The sequence below is a fragment of the Pseudophryne corroboree genome, chromosome 6 (genome assembly GCF_028390025.1).
Source record: "Pseudophryne corroboree isolate aPseCor3 chromosome 6, aPseCor3.hap2, whole genome shotgun sequence".
Classification (NCBI taxonomy): domain Eukaryota; kingdom Metazoa; phylum Chordata; class Amphibia; order Anura; family Myobatrachidae; genus Pseudophryne; species Pseudophryne corroboree.
Genome location: NC_086449.1, coordinates 345,487,560 through 345,505,827, shown reverse-complemented (window position 1 = coordinate 345,505,827; position 18,268 = coordinate 345,487,560). Strand labels below are relative to the sequence as shown.

Here is an 18,268-nt window from a genome sequence, read left to right as displayed (position 1 = left end):
CCTGTACTGTGACTTTTGAATTACCGTGTGTGTGTGTGTGTGTGTGTGTGTGTGTATATATATATATATATATATACGTATACACACACAGATATTTTCAATTTGACACTGATGTGATAGCAGTTGCCAGGTATAAACAGTATAAACATGTGAACAATATAAATTTGTAAGGCAATTACCAAAACCTGGCAAAACTGTTCAATAGATGCAACAGGTGTCACTCAGGGATAATAAAGTATAATATAAATGGTATATTGACACCATTTATATTTTATCGTCCCTAATTGTAACAGAAAACCTTTTAATGCCATGGTCCTTGTGTTTGGCAATGCTAACACTCATATCATCCAATTAGTCCTGCCTGCAACAGTTCTGAGGGGGAACAGTCCAGATTTTAAGGATATCCATGCTTAATCATGAATATCCTTAAAACCTGGACTGTAATAGCAGAGTTTGGGAAGCTCTGGCCTATGGTGAGAGCAATCCAACACAGATATTCCAGCTCACAGCCTATTATTCTTTGAATAAACTATATTGCTAGGTCAGGTTGTGAGATCCAGTACTGTATCTCAGTTCAGTCAATTTTTGAAAGTATGTGATATGGGATGAGATGTGATATAGCGGCATGTATAACACTTCCTGATTTTCTTCATTACTGAGGCTAAGAAGGAAAGAACATCGACAGATGAAAACTCCCCCCTCCATCGATCCCCGTCAGAGCATACAGCGCATCAGCTTAGTGCTCATGCGCTGTGTCTGTCTTGCATGGCCGGCTCCAGTGCGCATGTACGAGATCTCGCTACTCTTGCGAGATCTCACATGCAGCTCGGTGCTGGCAGCCGCCATAGCCACGGACAACACTGTCCCTGCTGTATAGATAGGGCAACGACACCTGCAGCTGTTGAAATTGATAGCCGCAGGTGTCGGCCCTGTATATTGGTGTGCTATCTAAAAGACAGCAGCACTAATAATGACAGCGCTAGAGTAATACATGGGAGGAAAGCGGTATCAGCCCACATAACATGCGCTGGTACCACTTTCCCCCATAACGCACTTTCATACATCTACCCCATGGTGTACTGTAGAAAATAATAGTTTCAACTAGTAAAATTAATAATATGAAAAGTAAAACATTAAATCCCGCAAATTTCTGGTCAGTTGTATATATTTATAGCAGTTGCAGTTTCACTGTAGCAAATTTGGTGTGGTGGTTTTAACTAAATTACTGTATTACTAGTGCAACGTATGCATGAGCACTTTATATTCACTGCATGGGTCCTGGATCCTAAGCCAATGTTAATGTGTGTTTATGTATTTATGTGTAAATATATATATTTATTATTATTATTAGTAGTACCAGTTATTTATATAGCACACACATATTCCGCAGCGCTTTACAGAGAATATTTGCTCATTCACATCAGTACCTGCCCCAGTGGAGCTTACACGCTATCTATTCTGGACCCCCAAGAGAGAGAAAAGATGTCGGTATGCCGGCAGTCGGGATTCCGGCACCGGTATGGTGGTCGCCGGGAGTCCGGCTGCCGGTAACCAGAAGACCACCCCTATATTCCCTATCACATGCACACACATTCATGCTAGGGTTAATTTTGTTGGGAGCCAATTAACCTACCAGTATATTTTTGGATTGTGGGAGAAAACCGGAGTACCCGGAGGAAACCCACGCAAGTATGGGGAGAATATACAAACTCCCCACAGTTAGGGCCATGGTGGGAATCAAACCCATGACCTCAGTGCTGTGATTGGCAGTAATGCTAACCATTACACCATCCGTACTGCCTCAAAATAAATATATATATATATATATATATACACACACACACACACACACACACACACACACACACACACATATGTATAGTTTTTTTATATACATACATACACACACACACACACACACACACACACACACACACACACACACACACTAAGTATGTGCAATTTAATAGGGGAAGGGAGTGCATGAAGCAGTGTGAGACAGGATGGGGTCATTTTAATTATGCCTTAATGGATTTTTGTGGATTTTTTTAAAAAAATGCAAAAAAGACAACCTTTTTCAGAAGGAGCGCTTAATTCCAGTATATCTCTATCTATCTATCTATCTATCTATCTATCTATCTATCTATCTATCTATCTATCTATCTATCTATCTATCTATCTATCTCTATATAGATAGATATACTGTAGATACACACACACACACACACACATACATACATACATACATACATACATACATACATACATACATACACACACACACCATGTGGACTTTAATTAAAATACATTTGTATGGGTGGATGTGTATACACTGATGTGTTTAATATTGTGTATCATTACAGAGAAAGACTGCTTTTCATTCTGGTATATCTCATAATGGATTCCACTGAGGCCTCTAAGGAATACCCCAAAATAGCTTTTTAACTCATAAGTGAATGTTGAAAAGTTTTCCATTATACACAGTGCTGCTGTAATGATCATTAGTACTGCAACAGAGCCAAATCTTAAGTACTAATTATTCAAAACTTCCCTTACAGGTAATATTCTGGCGGAAAATAACATATATGAAATGTTTTATTCCATTTGTTACATTGCCTTGCCTTCGGCATTCCTATAATTAACCAATTCATTAGGACAAGTTTCTTCTTGCTTCTAACATTAAACAAACACCAATAACTGTGCCTAAATTTCCAAATGAAATCCGCTCTCCTTGTCTGGATTCTTCACGGAGAGCGATTTCTAAATAGTCAACATACTTTTCCTTATAAGGAATATCTGTCTGGAATCCATATGCAGCCTCATTCACTCCACAATACAGAATGTTCCATTGTATCATAGCCTACAAGCTCCATCCCTATGCACTGCTCACATTACATCTGGACTCAGCTGGCCTTAAAGAGTCAATATTATTTTAACACTCTTTCCTAAAGATTAGGGTTTTTTTGTTTGTTTTTTGTGGAATGATATATTATAAAGCATCTTGTTATCAGTCTATGGAATTAAACCTAAAATAAGTATATCAATTCTGAAAAGTGTTTGTTTTTTTTAGTTAAAAAAAAGAAAGAAAAATAATTTGATGTAAACTTAATTTTAAGTAATTATTTTTCCTATTGCATATTGTTATGTATACGTGTAAAATGAGAAAGTCTAAGCTGTTTGGCGAATGGAAAAGTGCCAGGTAATGTACAGAGAGTCTCATCGTGTAGGAATTATATATTGCAGGATCCACCCCAGAACAAAGTTATTTAACATTTGACAGAGAGCAGACAGCTGAGGCAGTGAGTCTTGAGTGTATACCATATAAAGCTTGGAGTTATATATAAACCAAGTGTGTTCCTATCTCTGCACTCTGCAGGGCCAGCAAGTATCATCTTCCTCCTTACTTTACTGTAAGGGCTAGGTTTCTCCTTGGCATCACTGAAGAAAGAGGTCAGTGCAAAATTTAAATGGCTACTGTCATCTACCAAGACTCTAGTCTCCGTGACCTCATCAGCTAACAATAGAAGGACATCACCAAGATATAACCATTCAAATCTCTCATTATTTTGCCATATTTCTCCTAGCTGTAACACAACTTGTAAAATAAAAAAACACTTCTACCAAACAAGGCTCATCCACAGCCATAGAAACTACTGTTCAATACACAGAAAATAGTTAACCACATTTAAAACCAAAATGGTTATTCTGCATGACATTTGTGAAATAATGTTTCTATATATTGGAAAGTTAAATGGTTTGTTATTTTCATTCTACAGTAGACACACAATTGTACTACTGCAGGTAATATTAAGCATTACTGAGGTTTACACTATATTTTTATCAGCCATACCTAGAAATTACATGATTAATCTGCAATTGTATAATACAATTTGACTGTTTAATGGCCAATAGATTGCTGATATTGGGACTCACTAGGGCTAATAGAAATAGTCAGAAACCCAACATACAAGCTAATAAAATGAATATATTTATTTGTATGTTGATTCAGACATGTTTTAATAATATTATATAAATCAAATGTAAAAAATAAAAAAATCTCCTTAAATAGAAAGTACAATAATATGGAATCTATACTGATACTGGATAGGATACCATCCTGGTTGTGGTGGGCAGGGTGTGTAGAAGTTGTTCCTTTCTGTACAGCCTTGAAACTTGCTTTGAACCCATAAGATAAGGTCATGTATGACAAGGTTTTAATTGTGTTACAATTACAGCAAATAGCTTTGTCTTTTCCAGTACAGTAGCTGTTCATTTAATACTAATTTCCTTCCCTATAGCAATACTTTCTTCAGTTGGGATATAGAATATATTTCTTATATCACTCCAATTACCTTGTCAGAAAATCTACACTGAATTCTGGGATAATTTACATAGGCTCATTGTACATAGCATTGTCAGTGTTCCTAATAGGAGTGGGTCTAAAAATATTTGTGTATGTTTGTGCATACACACATAGAACACGGACACTGTGGACTGCATAAAGTATATATGGGCCTTAGTAACATGAGTTGCGTATTAATCACACCACACCACACAATAGTGTTCTACTGTACTGTATTTGTGAGTTAACCCATATTGTTCCAATAACTCTACAACCTGGGCTAGTAAAGGGGAAACAGATTAATTAAAATGATCTCTTCTCATGTTGTGTTAGTTTGTTATATTGGTAAGAACTACTTTCTCCAATCTATCTTTATGTTTCAGTATGAAGTATGAAGCTATGACATTTACATAGATTGAACTGATCTACAAACAAATACTGTGCTGAATGTTCCATGCTCCAGTGTGACACATGCAGTGCTCTATAAGGAAGAATATCTGAATGGAGCAAGTGCAAAAATATAGCAAAAAAATTAATCAGGGAATGTGCAATGGTCAGGGACTTTGATTAACCTCAACTTACATCAGTGGCTTTCTTCTCAGCAAGTTCCAACTTCTCTTGGGCATCTTTCAGAGCTTCTGAATATTTGTCCAACTCATCCTCAGTACCTTTTAGTTTCTTCTGCAGTGCTACAAGTTCATCCTCCAGCTGAGACAGGGTCGTACAGGTGCCATAGGGGGTAGTGGGTGGATGGGCGAGGGTAGTGACGAGGGGGCAATAAGGTGGTGCAGCAGGCAACAGAGGTGCAGAGAGACAGGACAGGACAGGAACCACGAGGAGGGAGAGAGAGAGAAAGAGAGAGAGAAGATAGTTAGACAGATATCATTGGTACAGCCATATACCTTTGTGGCCTTCTCCTCTGAAGTTAGGAGGCTCTCCTCAGCCTGATGAAGGTCATCCAAAATCTTATCTCTCAAATCCTCTGTCACCCGCAGCTGCTTTTCCATTTGGGCAATCTCTTCCTCTAACTAATGGGTTTCATAATAGTTAAGATGAAAATAAAAGATATATATGTATCCATATATATATATATATATATATATATATATATATGTATGTATAAAAGCCTATATACCTAGTTTATATGACATTTATGACCATGTGCAATATATTGAAGAAGCAAGTGGGTTGAATCTATTAATTATTAAAGGCTCATTCACAGAGATTAACTAAAAGAAACCAAACTGGGAGATGAAATGCAGCATTAGAAACATTAAAATCATTAGTAGAACAGGATATTCTCCTTATGCAAATTCAACTCTGTAAACCAGTCTTTCAATTAAACATTCAGTACAAAACAAAGAGTAACATTATAAATCTATCCCAATACATATAACTATGTGACTTCAGTCATTGTGTTCCTAGACTTTCTTCTCAAAGCTGTACTGAAAAAAAGCTTTTCATCCACTGTAATACAGTGCTGAGCTTCTCTGTGTGAGTGAAACAGTTAACTAGGTCTTTCTAGACATGCTGGGATATTGCCAGCTTCAGCAACTCGCAGAGAAAAACTTTTTCACTTTCTTTCATGTCTCAAATAATCACTATCTATCTATCTATCTATCTATCTATCTATCTATCTATCTATCTATCTATCTATCTATCTATCTATCTATCTATCTATCTATCTATCTATCTATCTAATCATGGTGCAAATGTATCACATTTGAGTATAATCCACTATGTGACAACCAAAACAGGTTATACAGTGATGTACTCTCCAGGACTATAGTAAACGTGTACCCATGATTATCACTGAATTATAGATGCTTTTGTATTAAAGGCAGAACCAAGGTGGCATGAGATGTCCTCCATTGGCATTGCTATAGACAGGGCATATGGCTCTTGAGCAGTAGGGATTTCCCAAGCAGACCTGTTTGCTCTTGTCCTCTGCTCCCTTCTTGTCAGCTTCAGCCTGTTCTGCTCTGTCCAAGGCATTTTCCTTGTCGAGCTTGAGCATCTGCATCTTCTTCTTGATGGCGTCCATGGCTGGTGTTTGTGTGGGGGGTTAGTCAGACAGAGAAACGGGCCAGGGAACAGAGGATGCAGAGAGAGGTTCAGTCCTTCTTAGTCTGAGCCCTGGGCTGGAGTGCAAACTCTCAGCTGTCCCAGTCTCAGAAATATGTACCAGGGAAGGGTGAGGGGGGGGGGGCAGAGAAATTCCTTAGGACACCCAATACTTTTTTGGGAGCCTTGCCTTTCTCTCCTAGTGCTGACTTTTTTTTAAGGCTGGCTCCTTCTATTCGCTGCAGCCGACCATTTGACTGCATTTGACTATATAAGGGGTGTGATGGGCAGAGGCATACATTGGGCTGGATGGGAGGGGGACGCCGGGGGAGCGCAGCCTGTTCCTATTTCTAAACCTCCAGGCAGGAGAGCAGATGGGGGAGGTCTCTCCTGTATGGGACGTCTCAGGGCAACTCATTCAGGAACAATTTTCTTCCTGCCGGCCGGGATCTCGGGATTAAAGAACACGAGCACAGTATACAGTGTTGTCTAATCACACATGTACAGGTCATGTTATATGTAACATAAGTGCTGTGCTGTCCCTCTACATTAGGACTAGCTACTAGCACTAGCTACTTAAGCCAAAAACCTCAGTACAGACAATGCCGTTCTGCGTAATTACCGAGACAGTGAGTGTAATAAGGTTATTTATCACACGCCAGCAGCTGCTAACACTATATTATATTATATTATATTGTATTGTATTATATTGTATTATATTATATGCGGCTGCTAATTCTCCTGTGTGTGGCTGTCCCTCTCTATAAACACACGTAAGTGTGACAGGAGCGTTGCTTTATCCTGCCACCTGCTCTTCTTACCACGACTCCCACACATTTGCTGTAACCTAGGAGCAGAGACACAGCATATGCTAAAGTACAGTTGCTTTATATTAGTAAATGGTCAGCCATGTTATTTATTTACCAGAACAATTTCTATGCATACAATCACATATGAAAATCTGCTATCCTTAGGGGTATATCCAACTGGCCGCCAGATTAATGCTGCTGAACTTAATGCACACTTGTGGCCTATTCATGAAGCAGTGAAAAGTGTGGAGAAGTGAGCCAGTGGAGAAGTTGCCCATGGCAACCAATTAGCTGCTACGTATAATTTTATAGAATGCATTTTATAAATGTTACCTCAACACTGATTGGTTGCCATGGGCAACTTCTCCACTGGCTCACTTCTCCACACGTTTCACTGCTTCATGAATAGACCCTGTGCACACAGTTTCCAATTACGAAGGCTATACGTGGTCCTGATTCTTGCGCTATCCAACTAACAAAAGTTGGGCACAATACATTTTTCTGCTAAAACCTGCGGTAACTGTAAATAAAAATGGGTAGAGCAGCCAGTACCCCCCAAAAAAACGGTCCAAATAAATATTGGCTAAAGGCCCATATAGACGGGCCGATGCAGGAGAGATGTGTGCTGAGCGAACCGCTCAGCACACATCTCTCCCGCCACTCAGCACAGCGCGATCTGTGCTGAGCGTGCGGGGGGAGACGGGAGGGCCGCTCACTTCACCCAGCGGGTGAAGTGAGCGACCCGCTAAATTGGCCTGCATGCAGGCCAATCTAGCACCAGCAATAGCGATGCGCGGGGCTGCGCATCGCTATCGCTGTTAGGGCTACACACGGAGCGATCTTGATGAAAATCTAAGCAATCTGGTCAGATTGCTTAGATTATCGCTCCGTGTGTACCCCCCTTAAGAGTACAGATGTCTATAACTGTCCCAAAGAAAAATATTTAGCTTTTATAAATGTTTCAGATGGCTGATTTTTGCATGTTTTATTAGCAGTGATAACATTATAATGGCTATTCTTTTCCATTAAAATAAATGATGTAGTTAAATGTGGGGTGCATAAAAATGCATGTAAATTGATTTTTGAGTCATTTGAAGCAAGGTTAAAAAAATCTTTAAAAAAACACCAGTAACAACCACCTGCATTCTTAAAAACACCTGTCCCATCTTTACAGCACCCCCATATACGTGTCTCACGCCCTGGGCAGCTAAAAAACATCCTCATTAAGCCCACTGGCAAGAGGGGACATTAGTGCCGCGGCACTGTCCCAACCCCCGCCAGTATAAATATTGAGAAAAGCGGGATAGAAGCGCGCCATTATGGGGGTGGAACTTCTTCCTCATAGCTCACGGCGCCATTTCCTCTCCACAATCTGCAGAGACGCTGGTCCTCCTCACTGACAAGTACCAGGGGTGCAAAATGGAGGGTGGATGCATATCATTGGTGCAATATATATATGTGATAAAAGCACTATAGGTCTGAGGCATTGTCTTGGCGTTTTCAGACCCGTTTTCTCAGCGCAGGGTTGTGAGCTGGCAAATCCCCTCTGTGTCTCTCTGACAGACTTTACTGTGGGTCTGTCCCCTATATGCCCGAAGTGTCTGTGGGTGTTTGGTGCATGAGTGTTGACATGTCTGAGGCTGAAGGCTCTTCCCAGGAGGAGGCTGTATTAGGGACACAGACGGCTGTGGGGGTGACCCTGTCGGCACCGCCGACACCTGATTGGGTAAATATGTTGAACGCTTTGAATGCTAATGTGGCTCTTATTAGTAAGAGGCTAGATAAGTCTGAGTCGCAGACCCAGGCATGGAAGAAATCTGTGGAAGATATGTTATTCCAAAGTCAGGTCCCCTCAGGGTCACAAAAACGTACGTTGGCCCAGTTGGCAGACACTGATACCGACACAGACACTGATTCCAGTGTCGACTATAGCGATTCCAGGTTAGACCCAAAATTGGCTAAAAGCATTCAGTACATGATTGTGGCGGTTAAAGATATTTCTCTGACGTCCTAGTGGATGCTGGGAACTCCGAAAGGACCATGGGGAATAGCGGCTCCGCAGGAGACTGGGGAATAGCGGCTCCGCAGGAGACTGGGCACAAAAGTAAAAGCTTTAGGACTACCTGGTGTGCACTGGCTCCTCCCCCTATGACCCTCCTCCAAGCCTCAGTTAGATTTTTGTGCCCGAACGAGAAGGGTGCACACTAGGTGGCTCTCCTGAGCTGCTTAGTGAAAAAGTTTAAGTATAGGTTTTTTATTTTCAGTGAATCCTGCTGGCAACAGGTTCACTGCACCGAGGGACTAAGGGGAGAAGAAGCGAACTCACCTGCGTGCAGAGTGGATTGGGCTTCTTAGGCTACTGGACATTAGCTCCAGAGGGACGATCACAGGCCCAGCCATGGATGGGTCCCAGAGCCGCGCCGCCGGCCCCCTTACAGAGCCAGAAGACAGAAGAGGTCCGGGAAATCGGCGGCAGAAGACGTCCTGTCTTCAATAAGGTAGCGCACAGCACCGCAGCTGTGCGCCATTGCTCTCAGCACACTTCACACTCCGGTCACTGAGGGTGCAGGGCGCTGGGGGGGGGGGGGGGGGCGACCTGAGACGCAATAAAAACACCTTAGATGGCAAAAAATACATCACACATAGCTCCTGGGCTATATGGATGCATTTAACCCCTGCCAGTTTTTCCTTAAAAAAGCGGGAGAAAGGCCGCCGAGAAGGGGGCGGAGCCTATCTCCTCAGCACACAAGCGCCATTTTCCCTCACAGCTCCGCTGGAAGGACGTCTCCCTGACTCTCCCCTGCAGTCCTGCACTACAGAAACAGGGTAAAACAAGAGAGGGGGGGGGGGCACTAATTTGGCAGATAAATCAATACAGCAGCTATATAAGGGAAAAACACTTATATAAGGTTATCCCTGTATATATATAGCGCTCTGGTGTGTGCTGGCAAACTCTCCCTCTGTCTCCCCAAAGGGCTAGTGGGGTCCTGTCCTCTATCAGAGCATTCCCTGTGTGTGTGCTGTGTGTCGGTACGTTGTGCCGACATGTATGAGGAGGAAAATGGTATGGAGGCGGAGCAATTGCCTGTAATAGTGATGTCACCCCCTAGTGAGTCGACACCTGACTGGATGGTCTTATGGAAGGAATTACGTGATAGCGTCAGCACTTTACAAAAGACTGTTGACGACATGAGACAGCCGGCAAATCAGTTATTACCTGTACAGGCGTCTCAAACACCGTCAGGGGCTCTAAAGCGCCCGTTACCTCAGATGGTCGACACAGACCCAGACACGGACACTGACTCCAGTGTCGACGGTGAGGAAACAAACGTATTTTCCAGTAGGGCCACACGTTACATGATCACGGCAATGAAGGAGGTTTTGAACATTTCTGATACTACAAGTACCACAAAAAAGGGTATTATGTGGGGTGTGAAAAAACTACCCGTAGTTTTTCCTGAATCAGATGAATTAAATGAGGTGTGTGATGAAGCGTGGGTTTCCCCCGATAAAAAACTGCTAATTTCTAAAAAATTATTGGCATTATACCCTTTCCCGCCAGAGGTTAGGGCGCGTTGGGAAACACCCCCTAGGGTAGATAAGGCGCTCACACGCTTATCAAAACAAGTGGCGTTACCGTCTCCTGATACGGCCGCCCTCAAGGAACCAGCTGATAGGAAGCTGGAAAATATCCTAAAAAGTATATACACACATACTGGTATTATACTGCGACCAGCAATCGCCTCAGCCTGGATGTGCAGTGCTGGGGTGGCTTGGTCGGATTCCCTGACTGAAAATATTGATACCCTGGACAGAGACAGTATATTATTGACTATAGAGCATTTAAAGGATGCATTTCTATATATGCGAGATGCACAGAGGGATATTTGCACTCTGGCATCAAGAGTAAGTGCGCTGTCCATTTCTGCCAGAAGAGGGTTATGGACGCGACAGTGGTCAGGTGATGCGGATTCCAAAAGGCATATGGAAGTATTGCCGTATAAAGGGGAGGAGTTATTTGGGGTCGGTCTATCGGACCTGGTGGCCACGGCAACGGCTGGGAAATCCACCTTTTTACCCCAGGTCACCTCTCAGCAGAAAAAGACACCGTCTTTTCAGGCTCAGTCCTTTCGTCCCCATAAGGGCAAGCGGGCAAAAGGCCACTCATATCTGCCCCGGGGCAGAGGAAGGGGAAAAAGACTGCAGCAGGCAGCCTCTTCCCAGGAACAGAAGCCCTCCCCCGCTTCTGCTAAGTCCTCAGCATGACGCTGGGGCCTTACAAGCGGACTCAGGCACGGTGGGGGCCCGTCTCAAGAATTTCAGCGCGCAGTGGGCTCACTCGCAAGTGGACCCCTGGATCCTGCAGGTAGTATCTCAGGGGTACAAATTGGAATTCGAGACGTCTCCCCCTCGCCGGTTCCTGAAGTCTGCTTTACCAACGTCTCCCTCCGACAGGGAGGCGGTATTGGAAGCCATTCACAAGCTGTATTCCCAGCAGGTGATAATCAAGGTACCCCTCCTACAACAGGGAAAGGGGTATTATTCCACGCTGTTTGTGGTACCGAAGCTGGACGGCTCGGTGAGACCTATTTTAAATCTGAAATCCTTGAACACTTACATACAAAGGTTCAAATTCAAGATGGAGTCACTCAGAGCAGTGATAGCGAACCTGGAAGAAGGGGACTATATGGTGTCTCTGGACATCAAGGATGCTTACCTCCATGTCCCAATTTGCCCTTCTCACCAAGGGTACCTCAGGTTTGTGGTACAGAACTGTCACTATCAGTTTCAGACGCTGCCGTTTGGATTGTCCACGGCACCCCGGGTCTTTACCAAGGTAATGGCCGAAATGATGATTCTTCTTCGAAGAAAAGGCGTCTTAATTATCCCTTACTTGGACGATCTCCTGATAAGGGCAAGGTCCAGGGAACAGTTAGAGGTCGGAGTAGCACTATCTCAAGTAGTACTACGACAGCACGGGTGGATTCTAAATATTCCAAAATCGCAGCTGATTCCGACGACACGTCTGCTGTTCCTAGGGATGATTCTGGACACAGTCCAAAAAAAAAAGGTGTTTCTCCTGGAGGAGAAAGCCAAGGAGTTATCCGAGCTAGTCAGGAACCTCCTGAAACCAGGCCAAGTGTCAGTGCATCAATGCACAAGGGTCCTGGGAAAAATGGTGGCTTCTTACGAAGCGATTCCATTTGGCAGATTCCACGCAAGAACTTTTCAGTGGGATCTGCTGGACAAATGGTCCGGATCGCATCTTCAGATGCATCAGCGGATAACCCTGTCTCCAAGGACAAGGGTGTCTCTCCTGTGGTGGTTGCAGAGTGCTCATCTTCTAGAGGGCCGCAGATTCGGCATTCAGGACTGGGTCCTGGTGACCACGGATGCCAGCCTGAGAGGCTGGGGAGCAGTCACACAGGGAAGAAATTTCCAGGGCTTGTGGTCAAGCATGGAAACGTAATTTCACATAAATATCCTGGAACTAAGGGCCATTTACAATGCCCTAAGTCAAGCAAGGCCTCTGCTTCAGGGTCAGCCGGTGTTGATCCAGTCGGACAACATCACGGCAGTCGCCCACGTAAACAGACAGGGCGGCACAAGAAGCAGGAGGGCAATGGCAGAAGTTGCAAGGATTCTTCGCTGGGCGGAAAATCATGTGATAGCACTGTCAGCAGTATTCATTCCGGGAGTGGACAACTGGGAAGCAGACTTCCTCAGCAGACACGACCTCCACCCGGGGGAGTGGGGACTTCACCCAGAAGTCTTCCACATGATTGTGAACCGTTGGGAAAAACCAAAGGTGGACATGATGGCGTCCCGCCTCAACAAAAAACTAGACAGATATTGCGCCAGGTCAAGGGACCCTCAGGCAATAGCTGTGGACGCTCTGGTAACACCGTGGGTGTACCAGTCAGTGTATGTGTTCCCTCCTCTGCCTCTCATACCCAAAGTACTGAGAATCATAAGAAGGAGAGGAGTAAGGACTATACTCGTGGCTCCGGATTGGCCAAGAAGGACTTGGTACCCGGAACTTCAAGAGATGCTCACGGAGGACCCGTGGCCTCTACCTCTAAGAAAGGACCTGCTTCAGCAGGGACCCTGTCTGTTCCAAGACTTACCGCGGCTGCGTTTGACGGCATGGCGGTTGAACGCCGGATCCTGAAGGAAAAAGGCATTCCGGATGAAGTCATCCCTACCCTGATCAAAGCCAGGAAAGATGTAACTGTGCAACATTATCACCGTATTTGGCGTAAATATGTTGCGTGGTGTGAGGCCAGGAAGGCCCCTACAGAGGAATTTCAACTGGGTCGTTTCCTGCATTTCCTGCAAACAGGACTGTCTATGGGCCTAAAATTAGGGTCCATTAAGGTTCAAATTTCGGCCCTGTCGATTTTCTTCCAGAAAAAACTAGCTTCAGTTCCTGAAGTTCAGACGTTTGTCAAGGGGGTACTGCATATACAGCCTCCTTTTGTGCCTCCAGTGGCACCTTGGGATCTCAATGTAGTTTTGGGGTTCCTAAAATCACATTGGTTTGAACCACTCCCCACTGTGGACTTAAAATATCTCACATGGAAAGTGGTAATGCTGTTAGCCCTTGCTTCAGCCAGGCGTGTCTCAGAATTGGCGGCTTTATCCTATAAAAGCCCTTACCTAATTTTTCATACGGACAGGGCAGAATTGAGGACTCGTCCTCAATTTCTCCCTAAGGTGGTTTCAGCGTTTCACTTAAACCAGCCTATTGTGGTACCTGCGGCTACTAGGGACTTGGAGGACTCCAAGTTGCTGGACGTAGTCAGGGCCCTGAAAATATATGTTTCCAGGACGGCTGGAGTCAGAAAATCTGACTCGCTGTTTATCCTGTATGCACCCAACAAGCTGGGTGCTCCTGCTTCTAAGCAGACTATTGCTCGTTGGATTTGTAGTATAATTCAGCTTGCACATTCTGTGGCAGGCCTGCCACAGCCAAAATCTGTAAAAGCCCATTCCACAAGGAAAGTGGGCTCATCTTGGGCGGCTGCCCGAGGGGTCTCGGTTTTACAACTTTGCCGAGCAGCTACTTGGTCAGGGGCAAACACGTTTGCTAAATTCTACAAATTTGATACCCTGGCTGAGGAGGACCTGGAGTTCTCTCATTCGGTGCTGCAGAGTCATCCGCACTCTCCCGCCCGTTTGGGAGCTTTGGTATAATCCCCATGGTCCTTTCGGAGTTTCCAGCATCCACTAGGACGTTAGAGAAAATAAGAATTTACTTACCGATAATTCTATTTCTCATAGTCCGTAGTGGATGCTGGGCGCCCATCCCAAGTGCGGATTGTCTGCAATACTTGTACATAGTTATTGTTACAAAAATCGGGTTATTATTGTTGTGAGCCATCTTTTCAGAGGCTCCTCTGTTATCATGCTGTTAACTGGGTTCAGATCACAAGTTGTACGGTGTGATTGGTGTGGCTGGTATGAGTCTTACCCGGGATTCAAAATCCTTCCTTATTGTGTATGCTCGTCCGGGCACAGTATCCTAACTGAGGCTTGGAGGAGGGTCATAGGGGGAGGAGCCAGTGCACACCAGGTAGTCCTAAAGCTTTTACTTTTGTGCCCAGTCTCCTGCGGAGCCGCTATTCCCCAGTCTCCTGCGGAGCCGCTATTCCCCATGGTCCTTTCGGAGTTCCCAGCATCCACTACGGACTATGAGAAATAGAATTATCGGTAAGTAAATTCTTATTATTACATATGCCTGATAAAAGGGTCTGTATGTATAAAGAAAGGAAATCTGAGATAATGTTTCCTCTTTCTCATGAACTGAACACGCTATTTGAAAAAGTTTGGGAAGGTCCTGACAGAAAGTTTCAGAATCCCCAAAAGAATTATGTCAGCTTATCCGTTTCCTTCGACGGATAGGGAAAAGTGGGAGTCACCCCCCACCGTGGACAAGGCCTTGTCTCGTTTGTCTAAAAAGGTGGCTCTTCTGTCACCTGACACAGCGGCCCTTAAGGATCCTGCGGATCGTAAACAAGAAACTACGTTGAGGTCCATTTATGTGACCACGATACACTACTCCGACCTGTCATTGCGTCTGCGTGGGTAAGTAGTGCTATCGAAAAGTGGGCAGATAACTTGTCATCTGATATAGATACCCTAGATAGGGATGGCATCCTCTTGACGCTGGGTTATGTAAGGATGCCGAGGTGGTGTAAAACCTGCGACCGTGCAAGTGGACCACTGCTTACCTCCGTCTGCGCCGCACACTCCGTCCCACTCAGCCTCGGCAAGGAAGGACTCCTCTTCGGGACCTCCGCCCGGGATTCAGTCTGGAAATCGGCGGCTAGAGGGGACAAGAAATATTCTCACTGCGTGCCCACTCCTTCTTCCGAAGGGAATAAGTGGCACACCGGGGTGGCCGCGACGTTCACCGGTTAGGCGAATGTCATCATCGGCCCGTGGGCCTCAGCCACCCAAATCGTCACCTATTGGCACTTGCGCACGAGGTGGTAGCGAGCCCGCTAGGCCTAGCGGGGTCTCGCGACCGGCGCTCAACACAGACAAGGACACACACTCACAGAGAATACTCACACTGGTACTCTTGTCAGCTTGCTTGACGCGAACTTCCGCTCCTGGGGAGAGAATGAGAGCAGCCTCCCTACAACTAAACAACGGCTAACAACAAAACTGAGCCTAACTACTATGAACTACAACGGTTTACTTGGTCTGCTACTTCACCTAATCTCCGTCAACAGGTCAAGCAAATACAGGTTCAGTGTGAGTACAATATAAATGAGGAGTACCTTTACCATCCGGTCCGACGCAGGATCTGCTACCTCGCCCCAGTGGGGGCAAACTCTCCACGGCCCCTCCCCACCTCGAAGGCGTATACGAGACGCGAGGGTCAGCCGGCCCTCCGTGCCCAGCCTGCAATGGACCCCGCACGAGCGGCCGCACAGCTCACTCGCCGGAGTATCCAAAGGACGGGGCTCCACCTGAATTAGGAACGCCTCCCTGTCTAAGGGCCTCGATTCCTTCCCCCCCTTTTTCCTGGCCGTGACACAGGCCTAATGCCTGACAGCAGCCTCAGGCCTAGTGCCCGCCTAGCCGGTGCCCCCGGATGACCTGGGCCTGGTGCCCAGGATCACCTTATAGATACCTACCCCGCTGGCCAGATACCCTAGGGCCTAATGCCCCCTACTGTCCCGCAGGCCTATTGCCTGTTATGCCCCCGGGCCTAGTGCCCGCCTGATTGTGTGGCCGGGGGTGCTCGGGCCTAACGCCCAAACTCCCCAAGTGAAGGAGTGGTCGGGTCTGGGCCTACAGGCCACGGGCCGGGTGGAGCCCCGACTGCGCGTGGCCCCCGGGCCCAGACGCGTCGACCACTGGTGCCCACGGGCCGGAAGGGCCCGACTACCTGCCCACAGGCCGGAAGGGCCTGACTATGCCCACGGGCCTAGTGCCCGAACACCCGGTGGTCCAGGGAGGGTAGGAGACTCGGCTCGAGGCCGCTTACCAGGCCGTAGGGAGAGGCCGCGGTGGGGAGCTTCGTTAGCTCTTTTGCCTCCCACACACCGCGGCACTCTCCTCCGGGACTCCTGGTGGGCTCCTCTTCTGCTGCCGTCCCGATGTCCTCTTCTCGGGCGTTGCCTGACACTCTCCGCGGGGGCCTCTTCCGTCTTCTTCTGGCGCCGCTTCTTCCTCTTCCCGGCCGCTGACACCGCCGCCGTCGTTGCCGCTTCCTCCGCTCAACCGACGCGTCGTCTCTTCTTCTTCTTCTGGAGCTCTTCACCGCTCCGTCCCCGGCGCCGACTGACCGCTCCCGCTCCGCCGCGTCTGTTATAAGACGCTGGGAGGGGGGCGGTGCTATGACGCGACGAGCCCTGATTGGCTCGTCGCGGCATGCTCCTATTGGCTGACCGGGCACGAGCCCTGATTGGCTCCCGCCCGGCGCCATCCCCGCCTCGCCGCGCCGTGATTGGAGGGGCTTGAATCCCACCGGATGCAAGCCCCTACACGCTGGAGACCCGCCGCAACGCCGCCGCTGTCCGGGGGGAACGGAGGCGAGTGACCTCCCCCGTCCCCCCAACCCGCTGTCCTCTCACATTTCCCCCCCTGTTTCCTTTGTAGTCCCTACAAAGATGTGAGCTGCGGCCCACTCGAAGTTTGGGTCCGCGAAACGGGGGGACGGCACTCCCAATGTCGTTCGAGTTGAACGCCTGGGCAGGGTTGCTGAGGTGGGAACGGAAGCCTCCGGCACAGAAGCCACCGGGTCACCACCCTCGGCTGACCCTCCCGATGGCGGGGGGTCCAGTGCCTCTTCAGGCGGCGGAATCCACCAATCATCCTCCTCCGATCCAGGGGTAGCCCTTGAGACTGTCTCAAGGGGGAGCAGATCCTCAAATAGACAAGGACGCAGCATGTTCCTATGCAAAGTGCGGGCACGTCCACTCCCGTCTTCCGCTTTCACTTCATAAACGGGGTTGTCAGGAGATACTCGCCGCTGCACGATGTATGGCATCACCTCCCATCGTTCGCTCAATTTGTTCCCAGGACATTTCTCTCGGACTAACACTCTTTGCCCCTCAGCGAATGGTCCTCCTAACGACCTCCCGGGACTAGGGTGTAGGTTGGACCCGATGTTCCCCGCTGCCACTTCCCGGGCGAACGTCAGTCGGCGTTTCTGTTCCTCAATCCACCCACTGTGCGTCCACTGATCCTCTTCCACCGGTAGGGACAGATCGAGGTCCTGCAGGTCCTTCTCCGGTCGGCCAAACAACAGAAAATACGGCGAGAACCCCGTGGTTCGGTGCACTCTGTTGTTATATACCCACACCAACTCCGGAACAAAGTCGGGCCAGCGCCGCTTCTTGTCAGCCTCCAGGACCCTCAGCATTTGTATCAACGTCCGGTTGAATCGCTCGCAGGCTCCATTCCCCTGTGGATGGTACAGGGTGGTCCTGGATTTGTTCATGCCATAGGTGCGACACAGCCGCTCCATCACCCAACCTTGGAAACACGCACCTTGGTCGGAATGGACGCACTCCGGGCAGCCGTACCTTCGGAT

The 18,268-nt window shown here is 46.9% G+C and overlaps 1 protein-coding gene across 5 annotated transcripts in view; it reads right to left on the bottom strand.

Moving 5' to 3' along the window:
- TPM1 (tropomyosin 1) overlaps nucleotides 1-6,505 on the bottom strand; it is a 53,567-nt gene extending 47,062 nt beyond the window's left edge. For 4 of the 5 annotated variants that reach the window (XM_063926518.1, XM_063926516.1, XM_063926517.1 and 1 more), the window contains exons 1-2: nucleotides 6,273-6,505; nucleotides 4,925-5,050 (exon numbers count right to left, since the gene is read on the bottom strand). In XM_063926518.1, coding sequence (XP_063782588.1) covers nucleotides 4,925-5,050; nucleotides 6,273-6,386 — 240 coding nt within the window. In that variant the 5' untranslated portion in view covers nucleotides 6,387-6,505. Of the gene's footprint in view, nucleotides 1-4,924; nucleotides 5,051-5,244; nucleotides 5,365-6,272 lie in introns of those variants that run through there. The other variant, XM_063926524.1, reaches the window with a different exon arrangement.
- Nucleotides 6,506-18,268: the final 11,763 nt, after the last annotated feature.